This window comes from Oncorhynchus kisutch, linkage group LG11 (assembly GCF_002021735.2).
Source record: "Oncorhynchus kisutch isolate 150728-3 linkage group LG11, Okis_V2, whole genome shotgun sequence".
Taxonomy (NCBI): Eukaryota; Metazoa; Chordata; class Actinopteri; order Salmoniformes; family Salmonidae; genus Oncorhynchus; species Oncorhynchus kisutch.
Window position 1 is genome coordinate 47754608 of NC_034184.2, and position 27108 is coordinate 47781715.

At 41.3% G+C, this 27108-nt stretch overlaps 1 protein-coding gene across 2 annotated transcripts in view; it reads right to left on the bottom strand.

The window, feature by feature from the left end:
* Positions 1–1012: 1012 nt before the first annotated feature.
* Positions 1013–27108, bottom strand: part of LOC109899582 (phosphatidylinositide phosphatase SAC2-like) — a 38985-nt gene continuing 12889 nt past the window's right edge. Inside the window, exons 3-20 of one of the 2 annotated variants that reach the window (XM_020494937.2) lie at positions 25437–25573; positions 23819–23947; positions 23444–23611; positions 23171–23227; positions 19809–20007; positions 19489–19668; positions 19205–19272; positions 18946–19070; positions 17939–18016; positions 17654–17774; positions 17312–17440; positions 13888–14005; positions 13028–13226; positions 11431–11502; positions 11266–11339; positions 10889–11017; positions 10672–10759; positions 1013–10472 (exon numbers count right to left, since the gene is read on the bottom strand). In XM_020494937.2, the coding sequence (XP_020350526.1) occupies positions 9362–10472; positions 10672–10759; positions 10889–11017; positions 11266–11339; positions 11431–11502; positions 13028–13226; positions 13888–14005; positions 17312–17440; positions 17654–17774; positions 17939–18016; positions 18946–19070; positions 19205–19272; positions 19489–19668; positions 19809–20007; positions 23171–23227; positions 23444–23611; positions 23819–23947; positions 25437–25573 (3182 nt within the window). In that variant the 3' untranslated portion in view covers positions 1013–9361. Of the gene's footprint in view, positions 10473–10671; positions 10760–10888; positions 11018–11265; positions 11340–11430; positions 11503–13027; positions 13227–13887; positions 14006–17311; positions 17441–17653; positions 17775–17938; positions 18017–18945; positions 19071–19204; positions 19273–19488; positions 19669–19808; positions 20008–23170; positions 23228–23443; positions 23612–23818; positions 23948–25436; positions 26088–27108 lie in introns of both variants that reach the window. The other variant, XM_020494938.2, reaches the window with a different exon arrangement.

A 27108-nucleotide genomic window follows, 5' to 3' on the forward strand; every position in this document is an offset into this window, starting at 1 on the left:
CTGGCACCACTCTCCCAGGGCCCTCACCTCCTCCCTGTTGGCTGTCTCGTCATTGATGGTAATCAGGCCTACTACAGTTGTTGTCTGCAAACTTGATTCGTGAGTTGGAGGCATGGGTGAACAGGAAGTGGCTGAGCACGCACGTTTGTGGGGCCCCTGTATTGAGGATCAGTGAAGTGGGGCGGCAGGGTAGCCTAGTGGTTAGAGCGTTGGACTAGTAACTGGAAGGTTGCAAGTTCAAACCCCCCTACCTGACAAGGCACAAAGCTGTCGTTCTGCCCCTGAACAGGCAGTTAACCCACTGTTCCTAGGCCATCATTGAACATACGAATTTGTTCTTAACTGACTTGCCTAGTTAAATAAAGGTAAAAAAAAAAAAAAGTGTTTCCTACCTTCACTACTGGGGATGGCCCGTCAGGAAGTCCAGGACCCAGTTGCACAGGAAAGGGTTCAGACCAAGGGCCCCGAGCTTAATGAGGAGCATGGAAAGTACTATGGTGTTGAATGCTGAGCTATAGTTAATGAACAGCATTCTTACATGGGTATTCCTCTTGTCCAGATGGGGTAGGACAGTGCAATTGCAACATCTGTGGATCTATTAGGCGGGTAAGCAAATTGAAGTGAGTCTAGGGTGTCAGGTAAGCTAGAGGTGATATGATCCTTAACTTGTGACTCAAAGCATTCATGATGACACAATTGAGTGCTACGGGGCGATAGCAAAGGTAACTGAACTAAATGACTTAATTTGTTGCATGTAGCATTTATATTTTTTTTTCGGGGTATAATTCCAAGGAAGAGAGGCATGCATGAGAATGACTAGAGGTGGGGGGCCACTATGGATTTGGTCCCAAATGTATAACCAATATAATTTAAAAGAGCTGGGTGAAAATGTTCATGCTTCAACTCATTAAACAGATGAACATGTAAAATAAATTGTCATATCTTCAGATCTTTAATTAACTGAAATTCTTTGTGTAGATACAGTATTTTTCATAGACCCAGGACAAAGAACTTACAGTAGAAATAAGAAATATATTTTAATATTCAATCAAATTTGAGTACAACATAAAAAAATGACAAGTCAGTTGTTTGAGAGGTGAAGTACAACCACAGACATTCAGACATGGGATTATCGCTGGAAAATGTGTTTAATTGCAGTGCAATCGTGTTTAGTCTAGTCACTCACAATGACGTAAATGTAACTTCGTAATCTCGGTTACGTAAGTAACCCCAAGTTCTATTTCAAATATATCGCTTCACTTTCTCACAATGGGGATATAGATTGCCCACTTGCTCTCCGAAGCCAGACTAGTCCCAACAATATCACCCCTATGGCACCAACACGGAGGACAGTATGCACCAACGAAGGAACAGAAACATCCAGCTGTTAAAACCTCAAATGTATGCGGGGTGGCCCAACGTGCAGTATTGCAAACAAATGCCCTTAATCAGTGCCCAAGAGCTAGTGGAATGAGCCTTCAAGCCCCCAGGGGGCTGCAAACCCTTGCTATTATAATAGCCTCCACTATGGGAGTCGTTGACAAGAGAGGGGCCCTTTTGCAGGGGGGGCACCTAGGAGATGGAGAGTTGGTCACTCTTACCATGCTCTCGTTCTATCCAAGTATACTGAACAAAAATATAAATCCAACATATAAAGTGTTGGTTTCATGAGCTGAAATAAAAGATCCCATAAACATTAAATATGCACAAAAAGCTTTTTCATTTAAAATTGTACACATTTGTTTACATCCTTGTTAGTGAGCATTTCTCCTTAGCCAAGATAATCCATCCACCGGACAGGTGTGGCATATCAAGAAGCTGATTAAACAGCATGAGGTCTATGCCCTCCCAGGCCCACCAATGGCTGCGCCCCTGCCCAGTCATGTAAAATCCATAGATTAGGGCCTAGTTAATTCATTTAAATGGACCGATTTCCTTACATTTTTAGCATGTTGCGCTTTATATTTCTGTTCAGAATAGATGTTCAAAGCTCGTACTGGACACAAACAGTGGAGATGCTCTTCTTCCATAGAAGTGAAGGGCGGCGGGTGGAAAGCCATAAACTCCAAGACTAGACAATTGTAATTGCCGCTGACCTTAGGCATGAAAGCAGGGTTGAGTTACAGTGTTACCTTGGATAACCCTGGGGCAAACTGTCGGCATGAATGTTGAACTGACAGTGCATGCAACTCACTCACTCGTTTTGGGCAGAGATATTTCATCTCCACACTTTCCAGCAACTGCTGGGAAATTGCCTCAAGCAAAGTACCAAGACTGAGTTAAAGGCTTGGCGATGGCGTAAACGACGCACTCTCTTCATAAAACATAAGAGGGCATTTCCCTACTGTGTGATTGTTGAAGTCTATACGACAGGCAGATATGACGGCTAAATAAACCTTAACAGTGGAGAATGCCTCCCCTCTGTCTAAAATCCTGCAAGAAGCATAAAACCTTGGATACAGAGCATTGGTAAGGAATTCTGTCTGGTCACGCCACCTCTCAAATATGCACCACTTGTTCCCATACAGTGAGGGTCATGGTTTCCGGGTAAGGGTGGAAAATCTCTCTGTTCGCTTGGGTCAGTAGATCCCTTGCGTAATGGTAGCTGCCGGGGCTCGTCGTAAAGCGAGCTTTGCTACCCAGAGCTTTCCTGGCCATCGAGGGGCTATCAAGATCAGGGATAAGCCTTGTTCCCTCACTCTGTTCAGAGAGGGGAGGATCAAGCATAGAAGAGAAAGCATAGAGCAACATTCTTGGCCAAGGGACAACGTGTCTTTCTGTGAAGCGATCTACGGTAACTCTCCCCCAGATCTGGGATTCCCCCTGGACAACAAGTCCGCTCCCACATTCAGTACACCCGGGACATGTGTCACGCATAATGAGAGATGTGCACTGCTCCACAGAATACTCTTGGCAGTCTGTGTAAGCGCAGCGAGAAAGTGCCATCCTGGTGGTTGATGTATGCCTCCAGTAATATTGTCTGTTCTGACCAGGATGTGACAATTTCAAATGAAACACTCAGCAGTTTGAGGTCATTTATACGAGCGTGGCGGAACTTATGGGGATCGCAGTCTGTTTATTGCTCTTCCCTCATGAACTGCGCCCCATCCTTTGACTGATGCATCTGTCGTCACCTCCTTCCTCGATGACACTACCCCTAAGGGGGTGCCTGAAAAGAAGATTGAGGGGATCTTCCAGTGACGGAGAGCTGAGAGACAGTCCGTGGAAACCTTCATCTTTCGATTGAGGTGCCAACGTTGACAGTTTTTACCCAACTCTGGAAGTGTCATTCTCAGTAGTCCTAGTGGTCCAATAGTGTTGCCCGATAAGAGAGAATCCAGCTTGACGCCAAGGTATTCTATTCTCTGAGTGGGCACCAAACAGCTCTTTTTCTGGTTGACCTTGAACCCTAGCTCGGTGAAGTGCTATACAAGAGAAGCCATGTCTAGTACTGCTTGCTTCTGTGTAGGGGAGCAAAGCAGGTAATGGTCTATGTAAGAGGATACTTTTAACCCCTCTGGGGTGCTAGCGCCGCCTCTACACACTTGAACGTTCAGGGAGCCAACGCTAGCCCGAAGAAAACAGTGAGGTATTCGGAAGCTTTGCCTTGAAAGGCGAACCTGAGAAACCTCCTGTGTGTCGGCAGAATACTTATGTGAAAATAAGCGTCCTGCGACAGCCTAGCAGTTAGGGCCGCTGGCGTGGGTTCGAATCCGGTACAAACAGATCTGTCTTTCTCTTACGGTCTCTACGGAAATGAACCAGTCGCCTCAACAGAGCGAGACAGCACGTTAAGCGTAAGCATACAGAATATGGACTTTCTCAGAAATCTGTTGAGGATCCGTAGATACAGAATAGGGCGGGCATTGACTGCACATGCTCGCCAGTTTCCTGCAGCGAGTTGCTCACCAGTCAGATGACTCTTGCTCACCAGTGGTGGTCCCTGTGAGCAGATGCATAGAAGTGCACCACTGCACGAGTGGTAGGGTTTTAGGAGTGGAGATGTGCCTCTGCCCCATAGTGATCTGTTGGCTGCCTCTACTGCCGGGCACGTACCCCTAGGTCAGACGCCTCTCCTTCCCTCCAGGTGGTCGGGACCTCGATGCGGTCGCAGCGACGGACCGCGTCCCCCACTGTCGGCCTCTGGGAAAGGCCGAAATGTGGGTTGACAGCCTGCTGCGTAGCTGGGGGTTTTGCGTAGCAGCGGCAGCAGGCTCAATAGCTCTGCTGTGATTGGTTCTTCCATTAGAGAATCCATCTAAGACAACGGCCATTGTGAGATATCGAAACAATATATTTGAAATAGAACTGTACTTTGTCTATGGGCAGAATCCTTAATTGTACATATCTGGCAAGTGACATCAGCCATTGATTACAAATAAAAGGTTGTTTCAAAAGCACTTGGTGTAAAAAAAAAAACTTTAAAAAATAAACTCCCATCTGGCAAATGTAAGGACTATACCCGCTCCTAACATTAAAACTCCATATGAAAGGAGTGATTACACTATAAAAGAATCATGTTTTACAAATCGGTACCTAATTCAGATAAGAACGGTTTCTTCTCCGATTTAACTGCTCCAGTGTAGTGCATGCATTCCTAAATACAATATGAAATACAACCCTTAGCCCTGCTTAAAGCCTTTATATTCCTATTGCATTGCAGCTGTCATAAAGCTTTGGCAGTGCCAAACAATATCAGCAGGCTACTAGGAAATCATTCGGCACCCACAATTCCAAGGACAGTTTCTTGGTTTTCTGATCCATATCTGTATTCCCATTTGAAATCCTAATCCTAATAGATTAGGGCCTAATGAATATATTTCAATTGGACTGATTTCCTTATAACAACTGTAACTCATTAAAATCTTTGAAATTATTGCATGTTGCGTTTATACACGATGTGGCCAATGTGGACACCTGCTCATTGAACATCTCATTCCAAAATCATGGGCATTAATATGGAGTCAAGTTCTTCCACACCAATCTCAACAAACCATTTCTGTATTGACCTTCCCCAAACTGTTGCCACAAAGTTGAAAACACACCAATGGAGCTCATGCCCTGAGCATTGAACACCATTTAAAAACATAGGCCAGAGGATGGAATATCCCAAGATAAAGCTGACATTACCCTGAACATGATCTAATATACAGTACCAATATCAAACAAATTATGCAACATCATGATGGAATAAACTTAACTCTAAAGGTAGATTTGCCATAAATACCTGATACAATCTCCCACTTTCATGTCCTTTTAAGGCTTACACTTTAGATTCAGGAGTGCATAAAGCATCGAAGTGTGTTTTTAATAAGCTTTGGACGGACCACATTGCATATATTCTATATGCTACTGTACAGTATTTGTCAAACATGTGACGGACTTAGGGCTCATAGACCTAATGCAGATATTAGGTACAACCATTTGTATGAAAATTCAATTAAATCCTATCAATCCACCAATGCTTACGGAATCTCAAATGATTTTGGTAAGCTGTCAGTTAATAGTGACTTTTGGGTATTCTCAAAGAAAAATGCTCAAACCCCTTCGGAAATGTTCAGCAGCAGTGCATCTAACTCTAGCATCAACATGATCAAAAGCCAAAGTGTACGGAGATATAGTTATATGTCCATAAATACATGTTGGTCAATGAAAAGGTTATAACTTAGGGAACAGATATACATACAGTACAATACTTGCATATCAAACAGTATACTCTTACCGGAATTCTTGTACGTTGCTAAATGTCCTATATTGATGGGGAATAAACTGGACAACAGTAACCAGGATTCCAACTAACTTTTTTATGAGAGTAAAGTGGGATAGAAAAATAAAATAATTCACGACAGAATCTGCTTGACAAGGTGGGATCTTTTTGTGTCAGTAAAATTAATTATACGCAAATATTGATATAATAATGATCATATCGAACTTGGAGTCACACAATGACATGTGTGGTCCACCCACTACGACTCGGAAAAGCATGGAGTGTATTATGCTACAGATGGAATAAGTTATGAGGGTGGAGAAAGTGCACGGTGATAAGCTTAATGCTGTTTTCCAATAAATATCGAGAGTCTTATTCTGGTGACATGATGATCGATGCTTGGCTTCCGTTTGACAAGTAAAAATAAATCTTGCTCTTTTGTCCATAATAGGAAATTCATCATGTCGGTAGCCTACCTGCACTCTATCTGCAAGCTTTTGGCTAGAGAGCACGTGCAAAGACCAGTGTGGGCACATAGGTTACAGTGGGGTCCAAAATTATTGACACCCTTGATAAATATGAGCAATAATGAATGCAATTATTATTTTATACTAATACAATTTCTCAGTGAACGAGATTTTGTTAGAGACGGGGCAGTATTTCCACTTTGGATGAATTGCGTGCCCATAGTGAACTGCATCAAAATCTGTCCTAAATTGCTAATATATGCATATTATTATTAATATTGGATAGAAAACACTCTGAAGTTTCTAAAACCGTTTGAATTATGTCTGTGAGTATAACATAACTCACAGGGCAGGCAATCTTCCAAACAAGTTTTGAAATCCTGAAAGTTGGGGCAACTTTGACGTCATCGCCCCCTCCCTTCCCAACAAGTTATGGATCTGTAAACACTTCCTACGTCTTCCACTAGATGTCCTCATTCAGTAGAAAGTGTAATGGAGCATTTGCTGTGAACTTTGACCTAATGGGAAGGAAAGTAGTTGGTGTCGCAAAAGGATTCCATTTTGTTGAGGCGCGTTTGCCTTTGAGTGCTTTGGCTGTTCCAATCAGCCCCAGATGAAAACGAATGATCCGGTTGGAATGCTATTGGATCTATATGATTATAACATCCTGAAGATTGATTCTGCACCTAGTTTGACCAGTTTCTTCGACCTGTAATATGTCATTTGGAAGTTTTGATGCAAAGTTATCCTGGACCAGAAGTAATTTTTTGGGCATTTGAGCTGAAAGTGGTAGCAAATGCTGCTACTTGGACACTAGAATTGAACATAATGAAACAAAACGATTTATTGTTGAACTAGGACTCCTTGCACTACATTCTGATGAAAGATCATCAAAGGTAAGGGAATATTTATGTTGTAATTTTGTATTTCTGTTGACTCCAACATGGCGGAGAAATATTGTTACGTCTTTGCGCTGTCTCAGATTATTGCAATGTTAGGCTTTTTCCGTAACGTAAAAAAAAAGAATGTGACACAGCGGTTGCATTAAGAACCAGTGTATCTTTAATTATATGTAGAACATGTATCTTTAGTCAAAGTTTATGATGAGTATTTCTGTTATCTGGCGTAGCTTTCTATAATTCCTCCAGATATTGGAGGATTTTCTGAACATGGTGTCAATGTAAACCGAGATTTATGGATATAAAATGCATATTATCGAACAAAACATAAATGTACTGTGTAACATGTCATATGACTGTCATCTGATGAAGATTTTCAAGAGGTTAGTGATTTAAAAATTTAAAAAATCCTGCTTTTGTGATTTTTATCTTTTGCTGAAAAAAATGGCTACGTTTTTTCTTTGGTTTGGTGGTGGTCTAACATAAATATATGTTGTGTTTTCGCCGTAAAACATTTAAAAAATCTGACACGCTGGGTAGATGAACAAGGTGTTTATCTTTCATTTGAGGTATTGGACTTGTTAATGTGTGGAGGTTAAATATTTCTAAAGAATATTTTTGCATTCCCTGCGCCACCTTTTCAGCTGAACGGGGTGCGGGGTGGAGTTCCCGTAGGGGAACCCCTCGCCTCAACAGGTCAAGTCATTTTAAAAAATCTCGAAGTTAGGGGTCAAAATTGTCATCCGTAAAGATAAAGTAGTCAAAAGTGTTGTATTTGGTCCCATATTCCTAGCACGCAATGACAACATTAAGCTTGTGACTCAAACTTGTTGGGGGGGGGGGTATGATCCTATGTCAAACTTTCTCACTCAAGATTCATTTCAGGATTAGCTGTAATCATGGTATCAAGTGATGTTTAGAGACATATTCTATTCTTATTTACAAAAGTGACTCCAAAATAACACAATACATTATTTACCATTAATGATATGGGACCAAATACTAAACTTGACTACTTTATTTACAATAATCTTTAGTGGAGTCAATTTTGAACCCCACCTTCTTTAGATCTTTTTATATTACTTGTTTAAACAATCTATTTTCTGAGTAATTGTATTAATATAATTTTCCCCAAAAAATTGAGAATATAATATAGCTCAGTATTTTAATTATTTCAGTCATTGCTCATCTTTATTAAAGTTGTCAATAATTTCTGACCCCACTGTATAACAATTTGTTTTGTGACAAAACAGAGTTAAATGTTAAAAGTTAAATGCAATTTAGTTTCGTTTTTTTTTCGGAACAGGAATGTAACCGCAAAAGTAATTTTTATGTGCACTACGTTATCATGCACAGCTTTTTATCCACAACAAGTCAATTTGATGGAAACATCTCTGGTGGGAAAATGAGAATATTGTTTTTAATGCAGATTTTTGAATATTCACATGAATATTCCCATTTATATTCCCATTGATCCCCATTTATCTAGAAGTTGTATGTTTGTTTTCTTACTAGCCTAGGGTAGGTCTAATATCTAACATTGAGCTGCCCTTTGAAAATCAATAGGGACATTTGGTCGGATACTTCTACTAATGTTTTTGAAACAGAGCTATGAACTAGGCCTATATCACAAACGCCAATAGGTGCACTGCACCTATGGAATCACAAAAGTAATCAATTCAGAGCTCATCTCTCAACATGCACTGGATATTGCCTACCTTATCTAATTCAGTTATCAACAATAGCCTGACATGCAAATGTCAACTGAAAGGAATGCTTCAGTCTTTGTTGAGCAAAACACGTCAACGAAGGTACTACGCTGCGTACAGAGTACAGACCCACTTGCGCACTCAACACATTGAAATATGTAGAGTTTCCCTGTATTTGGGTGGGAAATTGAAACGAGGTGTAGCTATTGCCTTTTTCTGTTTGAGTCTTATTAAAGAATGTTGTCTGTTTGCTGCTTTTCATGAAATAATTTTCTTTAGGCTATGGTTAGTTCAATTAGTTCATATTGGCAGAATATAATGCTTTGCGGTAGTCGGAAAGGAATTGCATTAGGATTAAGTACGCCGTGTATTGAGCTGGGGTATTATATACTACACAACACTGGCTGTAAACATGGTCAGGTCAACTACAAGGGGAATTGAAGAGCAGGGTTCTTAGTCAAGTCAGTGTGGGTCCCTTCTTGTGCAAGCTTATGCTACTGCTAGCTACTGTACTGGAAGTCACAATACTATACTACTAACTGTACAAAAACCTGCTTAGAGGCTGCAACTTTAGAAGTGCTAGATCTGTATGATCCTCGTCTGGCACTGTGTAAACATTGCCTTCAGCTCTTTCTCTTGTGTCTCATTGAGACCACCCATTTCTGGCTCTGGGCTTTTCTGCACCTTTGCCACGGCAAAGTTGATGCCTTGGGTAAGTCCGGCCTGGGTCAGGCTGGCCACCTGCACCATTGAGCTCTTGATCTTGGCAAAGGGGGAGACCACTCGGCTGCTGTTGCCGTCGGCGGGCAAGGGGCCCAGGCTGCCCTCCATGTGAGAGCCCAGACTCCTCTGGGAGCTGCCAGAAGCTGCCGAGCTGAGCTTCTGGGCAGTCAGGAGATTGGGTCTGGAGGTAACATCTAGCTGGGATGGCCTGGAAGGGAGCTGGAGCTCTTTCGCCTGCATCTTCTGATCTGAACCTGGGTGCTCGTCTGGGGCCAGGGGACCTTTAGCATGTGAAGGGACATGTGGGTTCTGTGTTAGGACGCCACCAGTCATCTGCTCCCCGAATACCTCCACAGGTTTGGTCTGCGCATCTTGGATGAATTGGTGGCAATAGGCATCAATGGGCGTTCCAAAGTCTATCAGGATGGCCTCCTCACCCTCTGAGGTAGCGTCGGGAGACTGGTCTTCAGGACCGGCTAGAGCCGGAGCCCCCTGTTTACTGTCACAGCCAGTGACTCTGATGTTAAGCTCCACGCTGCCTAGCCGAGGAGCTGATGCCACGATGCCGCAGCTGGGCAGCACATAGTCCACATTTTCCAAGGAGCCGGCGCGCAGGTGTTCATCCGAGTTGTACGAATCTGAGTCGGACGACATCTCTGAGTGGTTGTCACAGAGGTCCTTCAGAGCCGGGCCGGTGTTTGCCCCCTCGGAGGTCTCCAAGCTGCTGTCAGACTTCCAGAGGGTGATCCCAATGGTGGGCTTCAGGAAGTTCACGTCGGGCTTAGTGGAGAAGGTGTTGCCCAGCCTCCCCTTGAAGGAGCCCATGTTGACATTGGACTTCTTCACCCTCTGGTTGAGAGAGGAGAACTTGTTGAGGAGGAAGCTCTTTCCCTGAGCCAGACCAGAGCTGCCAAGGACCTGGTCAGGGTGTCTGCCCATGATGTCCTCGTGAGGTTTACTGTGCCTTCTGAAACAAATGGATTGACAATATAGTCTAGTATTTTATCCAGGGCTTCTATTCATAGTGCCAATGTCATGTCAATGAGATTTTGTTCTAGAACTGTAAAAGGGCTAGTATAGGCATACTGCACAAGTGTAAAATACAGTAACTATGAGAGAAGAATATTCTGAAAATCTAGAAAGAGTGATAATGAATTCCAACTCACCTCTCCAGTTTCTTTTCAATCACCTGCATGTCAAGTCCCATGGCTTGCTTTGTTATGCAAAGCATCTCAGCTATGCACTGTAACGTGTCTGAAATATAATGAATCATTCCCACAATGGGAGGTCAGGACAAGGAATTAAAGTAATTTTGTGGCTATACGGGCAGTGTGCTTCCAGTCTATTTATTTCAAAAAATAAAATCTGGTAATCTTCCCATACCTTTACCGTCATCCTCAGGATTCCTTGTGACAGCCCTCAGTGTGTGAAAATACCCACTTGTCTCCTCATTCTTGTAGTGTAGACGCATACAGCAGAATTTGGGCTTCCCGAACAGAGTAGGTTCTGGGCCTAAAAAAGAACAGGACATGTTGTGAGCTTTATTGATGCATTACTTAGATGTTTGTGGTAAATCAAAAACAGTAGTTGCATCATTCAGAATTTGTTTACAATGAATGAAAACCATGCCCAAAGTGTGTGCTTAGTAGATTTACAGTGTAAAATAAATCTTGAAGCTGTGAAGGACTGATTTCGACTCTGTCTACACTTTGGAATTTTCACTTTGTGGAGCTATATTCCTCTTAAGGGAAAACACTCACCTATTTCAATCTTTTCCAAACCCTCCAAGTTGAGGCGCTGGTACTGATTGACTTTGTCAGCTTCCTCATCATAGCTGTAAAAACAAAAGCAAAAAAAAAATACGATGATATAATGAACAGCTAAAACATGTAATTGACTCTTCTGTAATAAATGTAGGCACTTACTATGCAATGTAATATGCACTGTTGGATAACAGCAGGAGAACATCCACGTCTTTGCTGGTTGCATCAATAAGGCTGATGAGTAGAAAAAAATGTGACAATGAGCTTTCTACATGAACAATTTGTTGAGGAACAAACACTTTCAAGGTGTTGATTTTGAAGTGCATCTTAATTTCCCCTGAGGAAATAAATAAAGCTGCATTTAATTGATGCACACTAACAGTGTTGGGAGAACAAACACTGAGAGCCAACTCATGAAAGGATTCAGTCAATGAAAAAAAATTGCTAAATGCAATTTCTCAAGCAAGAATTTTGCTAGGACTGTCTGGGAGTGGGACCTTTTTTATTTTATTTTTATTTCACCTTTATTTAACCAGGTAGGCTAGTTGAGAACAAGTTCTCATTTGCAACTGCGACCTGGCCAAGATAAAGCATAGCAGTGTGAGCATACAACAAAGAGTTACACATGGAGTAAACAATTAACAAGTCAATAACACAGTAGAAAACGAAGGGGGGGTCTATATACAATGTGTGCAAAAGGCATGAGGAGGTAGGCAAATAATTACAATTTTGCAGATTAACACTGGAGTGATAAAAGATCAGATGGTCATGTACAGGTAGAGATATTGGTGTGCAGAAGAGCAGAGAAGTAAATAAATAGAAACAGTACGGGGATGAGGTAGGTGAAAAGGGTGGGCTATTTACCAATAGACTATGTACAGCTGCAGCGATCGGTTAGCTGCTCAGATAGCTGATGTTTGAAGTTGGTGAGGGAGATAAAAGTCTCCAACTTCAGCGATTTTTGCAATTCGTTCCAGTCACAGGCAGCAGAGTACTGGAACGAAAGGCGGCCAAATGAGGTGTTGGCTTTAGGGATGATCAGTGAGATACACCTGCTGGAGCGCGTGCTACGGATGGGTGTTGCCATCGTGACCAGTGAGCTGAGATAAGGCGGAGCTTTACCTAGCATAGACTTGTAGATGACCTGGAGCCAGTGGGTCTGGCGACGAATATGTAGCGAGGGCCAGCCGACTAGAGCATACAAGTCGCAGTGGTGGGTAGTATAAGGTGCTTTAGTGACAAAACGGATGGCACTGTGATAGACTGCATCCAGTTTGCTGAGTAGAGTGTTGGAAGCCATTTTGTAGATGACATCGCCGAAGTCGAGGATCGGTAGGATAGTCAGTTTTACTAGGGTAAGCTTGGCGGCTTGAGTGAAGGAGGCTTTGTTGCGGAATAGAAAGCCGACTCTTGATTTGATTTTCGATTGGAGATGTTTGATATGAGTCTGGAAGGAGAGTTTGCAGTCTAGCCAGACACCTAGGTACTCCTCCTAATTGGAGGAGCCTAATAGGAGGGATGTGTAACCTGAAAATTAGCTGTTATTGACAGAGAGGAGTGCAAACTCTCTTTGTTATATGTCTATTAACTTAAAAACCCCACCCAACCAAATAAGCTGAAATTACAGGCGATCTTTTCAAATAGCTCTTACACAAAAAGTGTATTATCATGATGTGGAAATATATAAAAAACACAGGCAAATCATGTTTTTGAGTACGCAAGTTTAGAGTTGTGATTTGTGGATGGTTCCAGCACCAACCTCATGTCACAGTCGATGAGGGCCCAGCCACCATGGAACTTCTCGTCGTCGGGCAGCAGTAGCTGCATGTAAGTCTGTAGCAGGAGGCTGACCTGCTCCTGGGTTACTCTCTGGCTCTCCTGCTCCTTCTCCTCATGCTCCTTCTCCTTACTGAAAATGGAGTACAGGTCCTCTGTCACAGGATGGCCCATCATCAGGTCTAGAGAGAGAGGTGGGAGGGAAGAACGATTGAGTCACGGTTTTAAGACTAAACAAATGAAGGTGGAACCCATTTTTATAACACTTTACTTAGAGCCTGCAGGTATAATGCTATTTAACTTGTTATAAGCATACACTACCATTTAAAAGTTTGGGGTCACTTAGAAATGTCCTTGTTTTTGAAAGAAAATATTTTTTTGGGGTCCATTTAAAATAACATAAAATTGATCAGAAATACAGTGTAGACATTGTTAATGTTGTAAATGACTATTGTAGCTGGAAACAGCAGATTTTGTTACGGAATATCTACAGAGGTCCATTAGAACACAGGAGCGATGGTTGCTGATAATGGACCTCTGTAGACCTCTGTAGATATTCCATTAAAAATCTGCCGTTTCCAGCTACAATAGTCATTTACAACATTAACAATGTCTACACTGTATGTCTGATCAATTTGATGTTATTTTAATGGACAAGGACATTTCTAAGTGACCCCAAACTTTTGAACGGTAGTGTATATATTTTGTTTTCCTGACACACAATGATATGATATGATTAATAACACATAAGGGGATCATGCATGCTCATTACACGTCTTAGAATGAATTATAACTTCATCATACCTGCAGGCTTTAAGTAAAGTATTACAGGTCACTTCTTACCAATGACTGCTTGTCTGTATGCGTCCCTGAAGCGGTTCAGATAGTAGCGGTTGGCTGAGTTCACGCCATCTTTCATCACCCCAGCCAGTTTTCTCTCCCCCGTTCTGGTGAAGTCTCCCTGTATATGGGATTACAGACAGAGGATGTCAAAAACAAGCAAGATATTGCACAGTCAATGTCTGATCCATTCCACAAAAGTAGTAGGCTGGAAAAAGATTTTATACTCTTCATGATTTAGGACTATGTAGTGTAAACACTTGGCTGTTATTGGCTTTATTGAGGAAAAGTTTTATTTCCTCTAACCAGATTTCCATCCAACATTTTGATGTGAATAAAGTACATGCCAAATAAAAATCTAACATCAGGCCTGATGGAAACAGCTAATTTGATCGGTAAACTTTCCAAATGTCAACTAGATTCAGCCATGGGCCAATTTTTTTATTGAGCGGATGGTTGGGGGCCGCAAGAAGCATGAACAGATGTAATATTTGACTAAAACAATCATTTCAAACCTTGATTACGTTTGGGGACATTGCCCTGCGTAGGGTGCCGTCTTTCAGATGGGACGTTAAAACAGTCCTGACTCTCTGTGGTCATTCAAAATCCCATGGAACTTATTGTAAGATTAGGGGTATTCACCCCTGTATCATGGCTAAATTCCCAACCTGACCACATTCCATCATTGTCACCTAATCATCCCACTCATTCCTAATTGGCATATATCCCTCACCTCTCCACCTGATAGCTGATGTGTGGTGAGCATTCTGGCACAAGATTTGTTGCCATGCATCACAGAGGTGGGTGCTACACATTGATGGTGGATGAGGTGAGTTTCCCCCACCTATGTAAAGCACTCTGAGTACCTCAGTTGCTAGAAAAGCGTTATATAAATCCAGTCAATTATTATTTATATTCGGTCACATCTCTTATGCGTGGGAATAATTGGAAACAGATTTCCGAAATTACAATCACTTGGAGCTGATTTCCTGGTATTTTTACAGTAATATGCACAACAATAAATTCCAAATACAATTAATATATAACAAAATGTTGCTCAGAAAACTTGGGGGCCAATTAAAACCTACCCCGGGGGCCGCCAGTTGGGGAACCCTGCAATATACGCTAGAAAAAGGAGGGATATTTTTGTGTCTGTAAAATCAATTATGCCATGATATCGAAGTAATGATGGCTATTATATTGTGTGGCCCTCCCAGTATGACTCAGAAAAGCATAACATTTATAGGCTACAGATGAAATAAGTTATGATGAATTTTACAGGCTGGTGAAAATGCAAGGTGATGAGAGCTTGATGCTCCTTTCCAATAAATATCGAGGGTCTTATTCTGGTGACATGATGATCGATGCTTGGTTGCCGTTTGACAAATAAAAATAATCTTCCTCTTTTGTCCATAATAATTTCATGTAGGCTATACCTGCACTGTACATGCTCGCTGCTCGCTAGAGCGCACTTGCCAATACCAGAGTGGGCACAATCGCTGTACAATGCAATTTTTTGTAACAAAACATCATCAGAGTTGAAAATATGATGGAAAAACATTTTACTTATGTATTATTCTGTACATGGGAATTTAACTGCAAAAGTTATTTTTATGTGCACTACGTCATCACGCACAGCATTTTATCCGCAACAAGACAATTTGACGTAAACATCGCCAGTGGGAAAATGCACATATCATTTTTATGCAGATTTTTGACTCTTTGCATGAAAATCTGTAACCAATTGACTGTGATATGTGGTTGTCTTACCTAGCTCCTAGATGACTGCACTAATTAAGTCGCTCAGTATAAGAGTCTGCTAGATTACAAAAAATATCAAATGTAATGCCATGGTTGAGGCATATCTTTTTATTTATCTAACCTTTATTTAACTAGGCAAGTCAGTTAAGAACAAACTCTTATTTACAATGACAGCCTACACCAGCCAAACCTGGACCAATTGTGCGCCGCCCTATGGGACTTTCAATCACGGCAGGTTGTGATACAGCCTGCACTAATCTAAAATAAAGTGGGGGAAAAAAGTTGTAGGACTCTTCTTTACTTTCTCCATCCTCCTGGTGTACTTTTCTTCCTGGATATTTCCAAGTCGACATACACCGAGTGTACAAAACATTAGGAACAACTTCCTAAAATATACACTACCGTTCAAAACTTTGGGGTTACTTAGATATTTCTTTGTTTTTGAAAGAAAAGCATTTTTTTTTGTTCATTAAAATAGCATCAAATTGGTCAAAAATACAGTGTAGACATTGTTAATGTTTTAAATGACTATTATAGCTGGAAACGGCAGATTTTTTTATGGACAATCTACATAGGCGTACAGAAGCCCATTGTCAGCAATCATCACTCCTGTGTTCCAATGGCACATTGTGTTAGCTAATCCAAGTGTATCATTTTAAAAGGCTAATTGATCATTAGAAAACCCTTTTGCAAATATGTTAGCACAGCTGAAAAATGTTGTCCTTGATTAGAGGAGCAATAAAACTGTCCCTCTTTAGAATAGTTGAGTATCTGGAGCATCAGCATTTATGGGTTCAATTTCAGGCTCAAAATAGCCAGAAACAAAGAACTTTCTGAAACTTGTCAGTCTATTTTTGTTCTGAGAAATAGATGGCATCATGAGGTAGGACAATTATGTGGATATATTGAAGAAAAGTCTCAAGACATCAGTCAGGAAGTTAAAGCTTGGTCGCAAATGGGTCTTCCAAATGGACAATTGACCCCAAGCATACTTCCAAAGTTGTGACAAAATGGCTTGAGGACAACCATGTCAAGATATTGGCGTGGCCATCACTAAGCCCTGACCTCAAGCCTATAGAAAATTTGTGGGCAAAACTGAAAAAGTGTGTGTGAGCAAGGAGGCTTACAAACCTGACTTGGTTACACCAGCTCTGTCAGGAGGAATGGGCTAAAATTCACCCAACTTATAGTGGGGAGCTTGTGGAAGCCTACCCAAAACGTTTGACCCAAGTTAAACAATTTAAAGGCAATGCTACCAAATATGAATTGAGTGTATGTAAACTTCTGACCCACTGGGAATGTGATGAAAGACATAAAAGATTAAATAAATCATTCTGACATTTCACATTCTTAAAATAAAGTGGTGATCCTAACTGACCTAAAACAGGGAATTTTTACTGGGATTAGATGTCAGGAATTGTGAAGAATTGAGTTTAAATGTATTTGGCTAAGGTGTATGTAAACTTCCAACTGTAGTTGGCTACTGGCCCAATGCTCTTAACCACTAGGCTGTCTGCCTCCCTCATTTCTAGTTTAATTACTTGATCAGTTTGCAGTGGAGGCCTACTAACTGAGGGGTAACAGGACAGTATCCTGTTGGCAGATGCAAACCGAATATAGCAAACCTAATATTAGCTTAAAACTTTACACATGCTAATGATTTTACCTTGAGGGCGGCTGTGCCGGCGTACTGTCTGCTGATGGTGTCGCCGTTGTTGGCCCACATGACCTGGTAGATCCTGTAGCACTTGAGCGGCAGAGGCTGCTCAGGGGGCATCACACCTAGTTTCTTCAGCTGAGTGACGCAGAGACATAAAGCTAGGCATCAGTCACCATCGAACGTTTGCCAGAAAACTACACTTACAGGAGAATTCCACTGAAAAAGTTTAAATTTGATGTTTTATTCTTTACCTTTTCATATGTAATATGCCATCCATTACCACATTACTATGTCTACCATTACATCATCAGCTTTAAGTTGACATGTTCGAAGTAGGGTGAATCTCACCTGTGCCTCCATTACTGCACGAGCTATGGCAGCCTGGACTACATTGGTCCTGTCCAGACAGTCCATGCAGTTGACCCGGAAAATGCCCTCCTGATGGCAGATGACTCCTGCCTGGTCCACCCTGACAGAGGAACATTCACTGTGTGATGCACTGCATGTAGATATGGAGCTTCTGATCAACATGTGCAATCAATTACTGATTCATTCAAGATTTTTACTTGCCATAAAAAAAGTCTGTTAAGGTTGGCAATAACACACTCCCACACGCACCACACACACACTTACCAGCCCCATCTCATGTCTGCGATAATATCAGAGATGGCATCTGTCAGCGTTTGCACATTCTCAAACTTCATACCTCGACTGAGAAGACAAAATACCAATTAAAATACAGGGGAAGTGCATACTATAATAAACAAATAAATACAATAATTGTAGTTCAGGTTATTCTTTGCTTATTAGAGTTACTTATTATACTGAACAAAAACATAAAATGCGACAATTTCCCCAAAAATTGTGAGTTACAGTTCAAACAAGGAAATCAGACAATTGAAATAAATGAATAAGTCCCTATGAATTTTACATGAATGGGCAGGGGCACAGCAATGGGTGGACCTGGGAGGACATAGGCCCACCCACTGGGGGGCCAGGCCCAGCCAGTCAGAATTAGTTTTCCCCCATAAAAGAGCTTTATTACAGACAGAAATAATCCTCAGTTTCATCAGCTGTCCGGGTGGCTGGTCTCAGATGATCCCGCGGGTGAAGAAGCCGGCGGGGTTACACGCGGTTGTATGACTGGTTGGACGTACTGCCAAATTCTCTAAAATGGCGTTGGAGGTGGCTTATCATAGAGAAATGAACATTCCATTCTGGCAAGAGCTCTGGTGGACATTCCTACCGTCCGCATGCATATTGCACTCTCCCTCAAAACTTGAGACATCTGTGCCATTGTGTTGTGTGATAAAACATTTTAGAGAGTGGCCTTTTATTGTTCCCAGCACCTGTGGTGCACCTGTGTAATGACCAGGATGTTTAATCATCTTCTTGATATGCCAAACCTGTCAGGTGGATGGATTATCTTGGCAAAGAAGAAAAGCTCACAAACACAGATGTAAACAAATTCGTGCACAAAATTTGAGGGAAATAAGCTTTTTGTGCATGTGGGAAAATGTCTGGGATTCAGCTCATGAAACATGGGATCAACACTTTACATGTTGTGTTTATATTTTTGTTCAGTATTAAATGACCTGTGCAGCCAAGAGCTGATTGTTTCTGTGTATCAATTTTCTTACCAGTGCTCATGGAAGTCAAAAGAGACATATGTAAGGTTAGGATTGTTGTACAGAAGGACTTGTTTGAGATATGCGTCGCCAATTATCTTCTCACGCCCACTTTGGTCCACTAAGTTTATGATGACCTGTCAAAACAACATATGCATCAACTTTACTATAATGATAAGTCTTTACGTAGATAAGTCTAAGTTAAACAAAAACTCAAGCTTTGGTAGTGATATCAAAGTAATGCCAATGCTGTCTGGCATACGATTCTCACCTGCTTCTTGTAAAGGTTGAGCTGCTCGTCAAAGTGAGCCGCAAAGTAAGGAATGGTCTCCTTTTCTCCTGAAAAGATGATTATAACATAACGGGAAAAAGTATATGATGGGGTCGTATTCATTTTAGCTTGCCCAGTGTCCTGGGTGGGTGGAGTATTCATATTTAAGCCCATTGCATTAGTCATAAAAATACATTTCGGCCCACCCAGGGCACTGGACATGCTTAAACAAATGCACCCATTATTCCCAAGGCAGTATTTTGGATTGTAAATATCCCACTGACCTTTCTCCAGCCGAGGCCTGGGGTTGTAGCGGTAGCCTGCTTGGCTCCAGAAGACAGGCACCGAACCGCGGCTCTGCACAAAGGACAGTGAGTGGTTGTGCACGTGTATCAGCTGCTCTGTCTCCACAAAGTTAGCCACGTGTCCATCTGTGTCTACCCCTCTGCGTTTGTACCGCATCCCTTTGGGGAGAAGAAAACTATGATCATTAAATTCACCCTCCAATAATGATCAGAATTTAACTATGACTTAATCAAAGTGTTGCAAATAGACCCTAGCAATTTGGCCTGGGTGTCCATGACCTCTGACCTCTGCACTGTACCTGCACGGTGGCGACTGCGGCGGGAGATGAGGGCCACGGTGAAGCGCGGGTGGATGTCGTCCACGCAGGTGAGCTCCTGGAGCGGCGTATCGGGGCTGCTCTTCTCCTCCTCTGGGCTCTCGTTGTAATTCACTACCAGCTCCTGCACCTGCACAAAGCCCTGAATGATGGGTGTCACCCAGAAGTCCACCTCTGGAACCTGCAACACAACAAGAAAAGTTACAACTCTGTACAGTGATGCTAACTTGAGATGTATAAAGATGGAATGCAGTAGTTCAGTATACAGTACCAGTCAAAAGTTGACACACCTACTCATTCAAGGTTTTTTCTTTATTTTTACTATTTTCTACATTGTAGAATAATAGTGGAGACATCAAAACTATGAAATAACACATATGGAATCATGTAGTAACCACAAAATAAGTGTTACACATATTAAAATATATTTTATATTTGAGATTCTTCAAAGTAGTCACCCTTTGCCTTGATGACAGCTTTGAACACTTGTAATTATCTCAACCAGCTTCATGGAATGGTATGGAATGCATTTCAATTAACTGGTGTGCCTTGTTAAAAGTTAATTTGTGGAATTTCTTTCCTTAATGTGTTTGAGCCAATCAGTTGTGTTCTGACAAGGTAGGGGTGGTTTACAGAAGATAGCCCTATTTGGTAAAAGACGAAGTCCATATAATGGCAAGATCAGCTCAAATAAGCAAAGAGAAATGACAGTCCATCAAGTTCATTAGAGTTAACTGCACCTCAGATTGCAGCCCAAATAAATGATTCAGAGTTCAAGTAATAGACACATCTCAACATCAACTGTTCAGAGGACACTGCATGAATCAGGCTTTCATTGTCAAATTGCTGCAAAGAAACCACTACTAAAGGACACCAATAAGAAGAAGAGAATTGCTTGGGCCAAGTATTCTGTCCTTTGGTCTGATTCCAAATTTGAGACTTTCGGTTTCAACCATTGTGTCTTTGTGATACGCAGAGTAGGTGAAGAGGACCTCCGCATGTGTGGTTCACACCGTGACGCATGGAGAAGGAGTGATGGTGCTTTTTTGCTGGTAACACGGTCTGGGATTTATTTAGAATTCAAGGCACACTTAACCAGCATGGATACCACAGCATTCTGCAGCTATACACCATCCCATCTCATTTGCGCTTAGTGGGACTATCATTTGTTTTTCAACAGGACAATGACCCAAAACACACCTTCAGGCTGTGTAAGGGCTATTTGACCAAGGATAGTGATGAGTGCTGCATCAGATGACCTGGCCTCCACAATCACCCGACGTCAACCCAACAGATGGTTTGGGTTGAGTTGGACCGCAGAGTGAAGGAAAAGCAGCCACATGCTCAGCATATGTGGAAACTCATTCAAGACTGTTGGAAAATCATTCCTCATGAAGCTGGTTGAGAGAATGCCAAGAGTGTGCAAAGCTGTAATCAAGGCAAAGGGTGGCTACTTTGAAGAATCTAAAACATATTTTGATTTGTTTAACACTTTTTGGGTTACAATATGATTCCATGTGTTATTTCATAGTTTTGATGTCTTCATTATTATTCTAGAAAATAGTAGAAGAAAAAAAGAAAAAGGAAAAATAAAGAAAAACCTTAAATAAGTAGGTGTGTCCAAACCTTTGGCTGGTACTGTATATTTAACATCGATTAAAAGGAGTATGATTGCTATCCGTTCAAATCACTCCAATAATAACTGCCACTAAGTGTTTCCTTGCTAGAACATTTCCCTATTGTTCAGATAGGGTTCTGCAGAAGCGTTCAGTGTCACACCAGTGCACCATGACCGTCTGTACTCTTATACAGATCCTTCGGAAAGTATTCAGATCCCTTGACTTTTTCAGAATTTTGTGACGTTACAGCCTTACTCTGAAACTGATTTATTTTATTTTATTGCCCTCACTTTGTACTTTGTTGAAGCACCTTAAGCAGCGATTACAGACTAGAGTCTTGGGTATGACACTACAAGCTTGGCACACCTATATTTCGGGAGTTTCTCCCATTCTTCTCTGCAGATCCTCTCAAGCTCTGTCAGATTGGATGTGGAGCTTCGCTGCACAGCTATTTTCAGGTCTCGCTAGAGATGTTCCATCGATCGGGTTCAAGTCCGGGCTCTGGCTGGGCCAGTCAAGGACATTCAGAGACTTGTCCCGAAGCCACTCCTTCATTGCCTTGGCTGTGTGCTTAGGATCGTTGTCCTGTTGGAACGTGAAACTTTGTCTGAGGTCCTGAGCACCCTGGAGCAGGTTTTCATCAAGGATCTCTCTGTACTTTGCTCCGTTCATCTTTCCCTTGATCCTGACTAGTATCAAAGTCCCTGCCGCTGAAAAACATGCCCACAGCATGATGCTGCCACCACGCTTCACAGTAGGGATGGTATTGGCCAGGTGATGAGCGGCGCCTGGTTTCCTCCAGACGTGCCTCTTGGCATTCAGGCCAAAGAGTTCAATCTTGGTTTCATCAGACCAGAACATCTTGTTTCTTATGGTCTGAGTGTCCTTTAGTTGCCTTTTGGCAAACCCCAAGCGGGTTTTCATGTGCCTTTTACTGAGGAGTTGTTTCCGTTGGGCCACTCTACTATAAAGGCCTGATTTGTGGAGTGCTGCAAAGATGGTAGGGTCTCCCCAGGGTATCTCTGGAGCTCTGTCACATTGGCCATCGGGTTCTTGGTCATCTCTCTTACCAAGGCCCTTCTCCCCCGGTTGCTCAGTTTGGCCGGGCGGACTGCTCTAAGAGTCAAACTTCTTCCGTTTAAGAATAGTGGAGGCCACTGTGTTCTTGGGGACCTTCAATGCTGCAGACATTATTTGGTACCCTTCAGATCTGTACCTCGAAACTATCCTGTCTCGGAGCTCTATGGACAATTCCTTTACCTCGTGGTTTGGTTTTTGCTCTGACATGCACTGTCAACTGTGGGACCTTATATGGACAGGTATGTGCCATTCCAAATCATGTCCAATCAATTAAATTTACCACAGGTGGACTCCAATCAAGTTGTAGAAACATCAAGGATGATTAATGGGAACAGGATGCACCTGAGCTCAATTTCAAGTCTCATAGCAAAGGGTCTGAATACTTATGTAACTAAGGTATTTCTGTTTAAAAATATATATACCTTTGCCAACATTTCTAAAAACCTGTTTTCGCTTTGTCATTATGGGTTGTTATCCCGAAGCTAGTCCTGCTTTGGGGATTTTTTTATTTTAATAAGGCTGTAATGTAACAAAATGTGTAAAAAGATAAGGGGTATGAATACTTTCCGAATGCACTGTATCTGACAATTCACAAATTAATACCTAGTCTATCCATTCCTGTCAAACCAGTCTTGAAATACTTACCTGCAGATCAATTAGCTCCTGGACCATGTGTTTGTTCCAGAAGAATCTGTCATCCACCTTGAAGAGGAAAATAACTTATCAGTCAAACACAATTACTTTATTTTAATTATTTAAGCTTGGTTAAACTTATCTTAAAAGACAGGAAATGTGTGGTAAAATACTACTGTACTTAAACCAGGCATCTCAAACCGGCGAACCCCAGGCCAAAAGTGACCAGCAATCTGATTTAGCAAATGCGACCTGTGTGCTTTGACTGTAGTAATAACCACTTACCTGTTTCCATTGGGGTAAGTTGGACTTTTCTGTGTCTCCCTGCCGCTGCACAGTGTTGGTGAGGTCATAAGTCATGCTGTAGTAGAAGGAATCGGAGTCCATGAATATCTTGTACAGCTCGTCGAGCAGCCGCCTCTCGAGACGTTCCTTCTCTTTGTTTTCCTTGACCTGAAAGGCAGGGGAATACTTGGTGGTGGACATGGACAGGGATGGTATTAAATTGTCAAAATAATATAGAAAAATAACTAACAAATAAACTATAAATGAAAAATATTATAATAATAAAAGCAAATGTACCAATTTAAAAAATGTACAAGAGGCATGTAAGATGATAATACATGGGATATCTGAGCACAGAACTACAAATTCTATAACCTTTTTCTTAGTGGGAGCCCCAACATTGGACTTGATCTGACTCAGAGTTTTCATCAGGTACTTCGACTCATCTGGAGACGGTGCAAGCTTCTCTGGCTTGTCGATCCCAAAGTGATGCTTCTTACAAAGCTAAAAAGAAAAAAGGACAGACTTTCTTTTCCACTTTCTATCAAAATTGTACATTGCTAACATACCAGCGTCATCATCCCCTGTAGTGATGTGTAAGAGGAATTAAAAAATTAACTCTGAGAAATACGCTCACTTTTCCAACCCATCTGAAGGCAGAATTTGAATAAAATTGTTCTTAACTGACTTGCCTATTTAAATAAATGTTCAATTAAACATTTAAAAATGACCCTTAATTCAGATCAGCTTAGGCTAATTGAGTATACCAAAGCATTCTGAATTGACTCCAACTCTATAAGACTTCCTCATAATTTAGTTAATGATTAAAGTTTTCCAAATATATTTACAGGGAATGACAGACAATTGGGATCATACTGGTAGAAATGTCTACGAGGTTGATTGACAGCTAATCACTATGGTGTCTTTGAGTTAATTGGTTCAGTCTCAATGTGATTGCTAGCTAATTACATCAATTCAAAGCTACTCCCTACCAACAGTCAAAAACATCCAAAACAAGTGGTTCAGAAAACTCTAAAACAACTTCACAGGGCTACTGAATTCCTAGACGGGATGGAATAATAATTCTGTGGTATGGACAGTATGTAGGGCTAGGTTCTAGAAACATACCAGAGACATGATTATCCAACACATCCTGTTTACTGGAAATGTTTCACTTACTTTCTCATGATCAGTATCATCTGTATCATCATCATGGCTCACCTGTAAGACTGGCATCTAAGCAAAATCCCGATTTCTCTGAGATCATTTAGCAAAATCACATTACTTTGGTTTCTAATTAAACAATTCTGATTAACATTGGCAATGCAGAAAAATAACACTAATGTAGTGTACCTTGGATGTTCATCTTACAAGGTGATTAATTGGACTCATCAAGGTGTCAATCAAAACAGGGCAATTGAGATACTTACTAGAAACATTGAAATGAAATCATAAAATTTAAAAACACTAAGGGTAGCCTAGATTATAGCGGCAAGCTATGGTTTTCATCTCATCATGGCTGCATCCTAGATTAAAGAAAGATGCACTATGCAGAAATCTCTACGCATTTCCTGGTTGCTAAAATTCTAATAGTTTGACTAATTTTAGTTTGTGACAAAACAAGAAAGTATAGTGTAGAGAAGCATTGTACCATCTATTGTATTTTCAGCTGTTTGAAGCTGGTGTACATAACCAAAGGTAAAAGCCATAAAAACGAAACTTAAGAACAGGAAGCATAGAAATAGAGCACATAGAGCATATCTACTGTTTCATTCAATGAGAATGACAGCTCTGTAAGACATTTCGATATGAATTTGGTCGGGTCGCCAAAAAAGCTCCATATTGCAGCTTTAAAAAAGGAGACAATAGCACATCAGTGGCTACTTTAAAGTGATTACCGCTGCATTTTCACACTTAACGTCACAGTACTGCTTGAATGCTCAGAGCTCCATTAACCTCAAAGATAAAACATGCCTCGCAGACAATCTCTCACCTCCAGCTCTAGATCCAGTGGCTCTTCCTCAGACAGAGGAATGACAGCTATCTTGGTGATCTTGTAGACTTTGTGGTCACCTGGCATCTGGCCAACCAGCGCTTTTTGGCGGATCAGTATGAGACCCAGAGGAAGATCTACCAAGAAGAAGGGGTAAGGGGGACATCATCACAGGCACAGAATTCCACACATTCCATAAGGTTTGACTTCTAGGGTTGGGCGGTATCCAGACTTTCATATTGTCATATCATCCTCTCACAGGAATTTACAGTATTACCGGTTTAGTATCCAAGGGTGCGCCAAATTCCCCCCCCCCAAAAAACAGCCCACTTGGCATTTATTACCATTATTATAGCACAAGTTATGGCGAAATTCCATGGAGGTTGCTAGCTAAATATGCTAACGAGCGTAAACTACAATAAACGAATTGCAATGACAGGCAATCCAAATCATAAAGTTACACATATATAGGTAGGAGCTACCTAATATCAATTTTGGCGAGTTTGGACATTTACAAGCGAATGTGAACGAGAGACATTGTGCAAAATAATTAAGTTGAGGCATGCTTATCTGATGGAAAAACAGTACTGGCTCTGTAGCAGCATGTGTATGTACAGGCTGTGTCTGTGTGAAGTCGCTAGGGCAACGGGCCTGCTCAAAGAACATGGGGGAGTAGCAAACAGGCAGAGTATGGAGAGGAGAAAAAAACAAGAAAATGAAGTTAGCAGTGGCAACTGTACAGATAAAGCCCTTTGGATGAGTTGACTTTTCAAACATGGCAGAAAGCTAACACAATATGATGCCACGTCATTAACTGAGCCACTTAGATAACTAGCAAGTGAAACTTGGGTGTTGCATTAACACAGAATTCAGTGTTTTTCAAGCAAAAAAAAAAGATAACAAATATTTTATCAGCAGACAGTGCTCTGACTAATGTGTAGCTACTTCTCCTGTGCTTTTCTCAGTGTAGCCAGCCTACTTCTCTCTAGGTAAAATGAAAGATTAACTTCAAACAAAAAATTAGGAAATGGAGCTACATTCTTTCTGTGATAAACATTAGAAATATGATGGCCATGCATCGTTTCAACCTGGTCTCAGAGCATTTCATATTATTCTGCATATAAATCCGAGACACTCGTATGGTTACATAAGACAGATGGTTAGTTAAGGCAAAAACTAAAGTCGGGATGGATGGATGGGCGTATAATGCGAACGTCTAGCAACCCAAAGGTTGCGAGTTTGAATCTCATCACGGACACCTTTAGCAACTTTTGAACTACTTACTACTTTTTAGCTACTTTGCAACTACTTAGTATGTTAGCTAACCATTCCCCTAAACATAACCTTAAACATAGCTAGGCAAGGAGTTAACATTAAACGAGCTAGCTAACGTTAGTCACCAAGCTAGAATTTAACATATTATTCGTCATGCAAATTCATAACATACAATACGAATCGTAATTCATAGCATACGAAATGGGTGATGGCCATCTACAAATTAATACATCAGATGAAGTCGGAAGTTTACATACACATAGGTTGGAGTCATTAAAGCTCATTTTTCAACCACTCCACAAATTTATTGTTAACAAACTATAGTTTTGAAAAGTTGGTTAGGACATCTACTTTGTGCATGACACAGGTAAGTTTTCCAACAATTGTTTAGACAGAT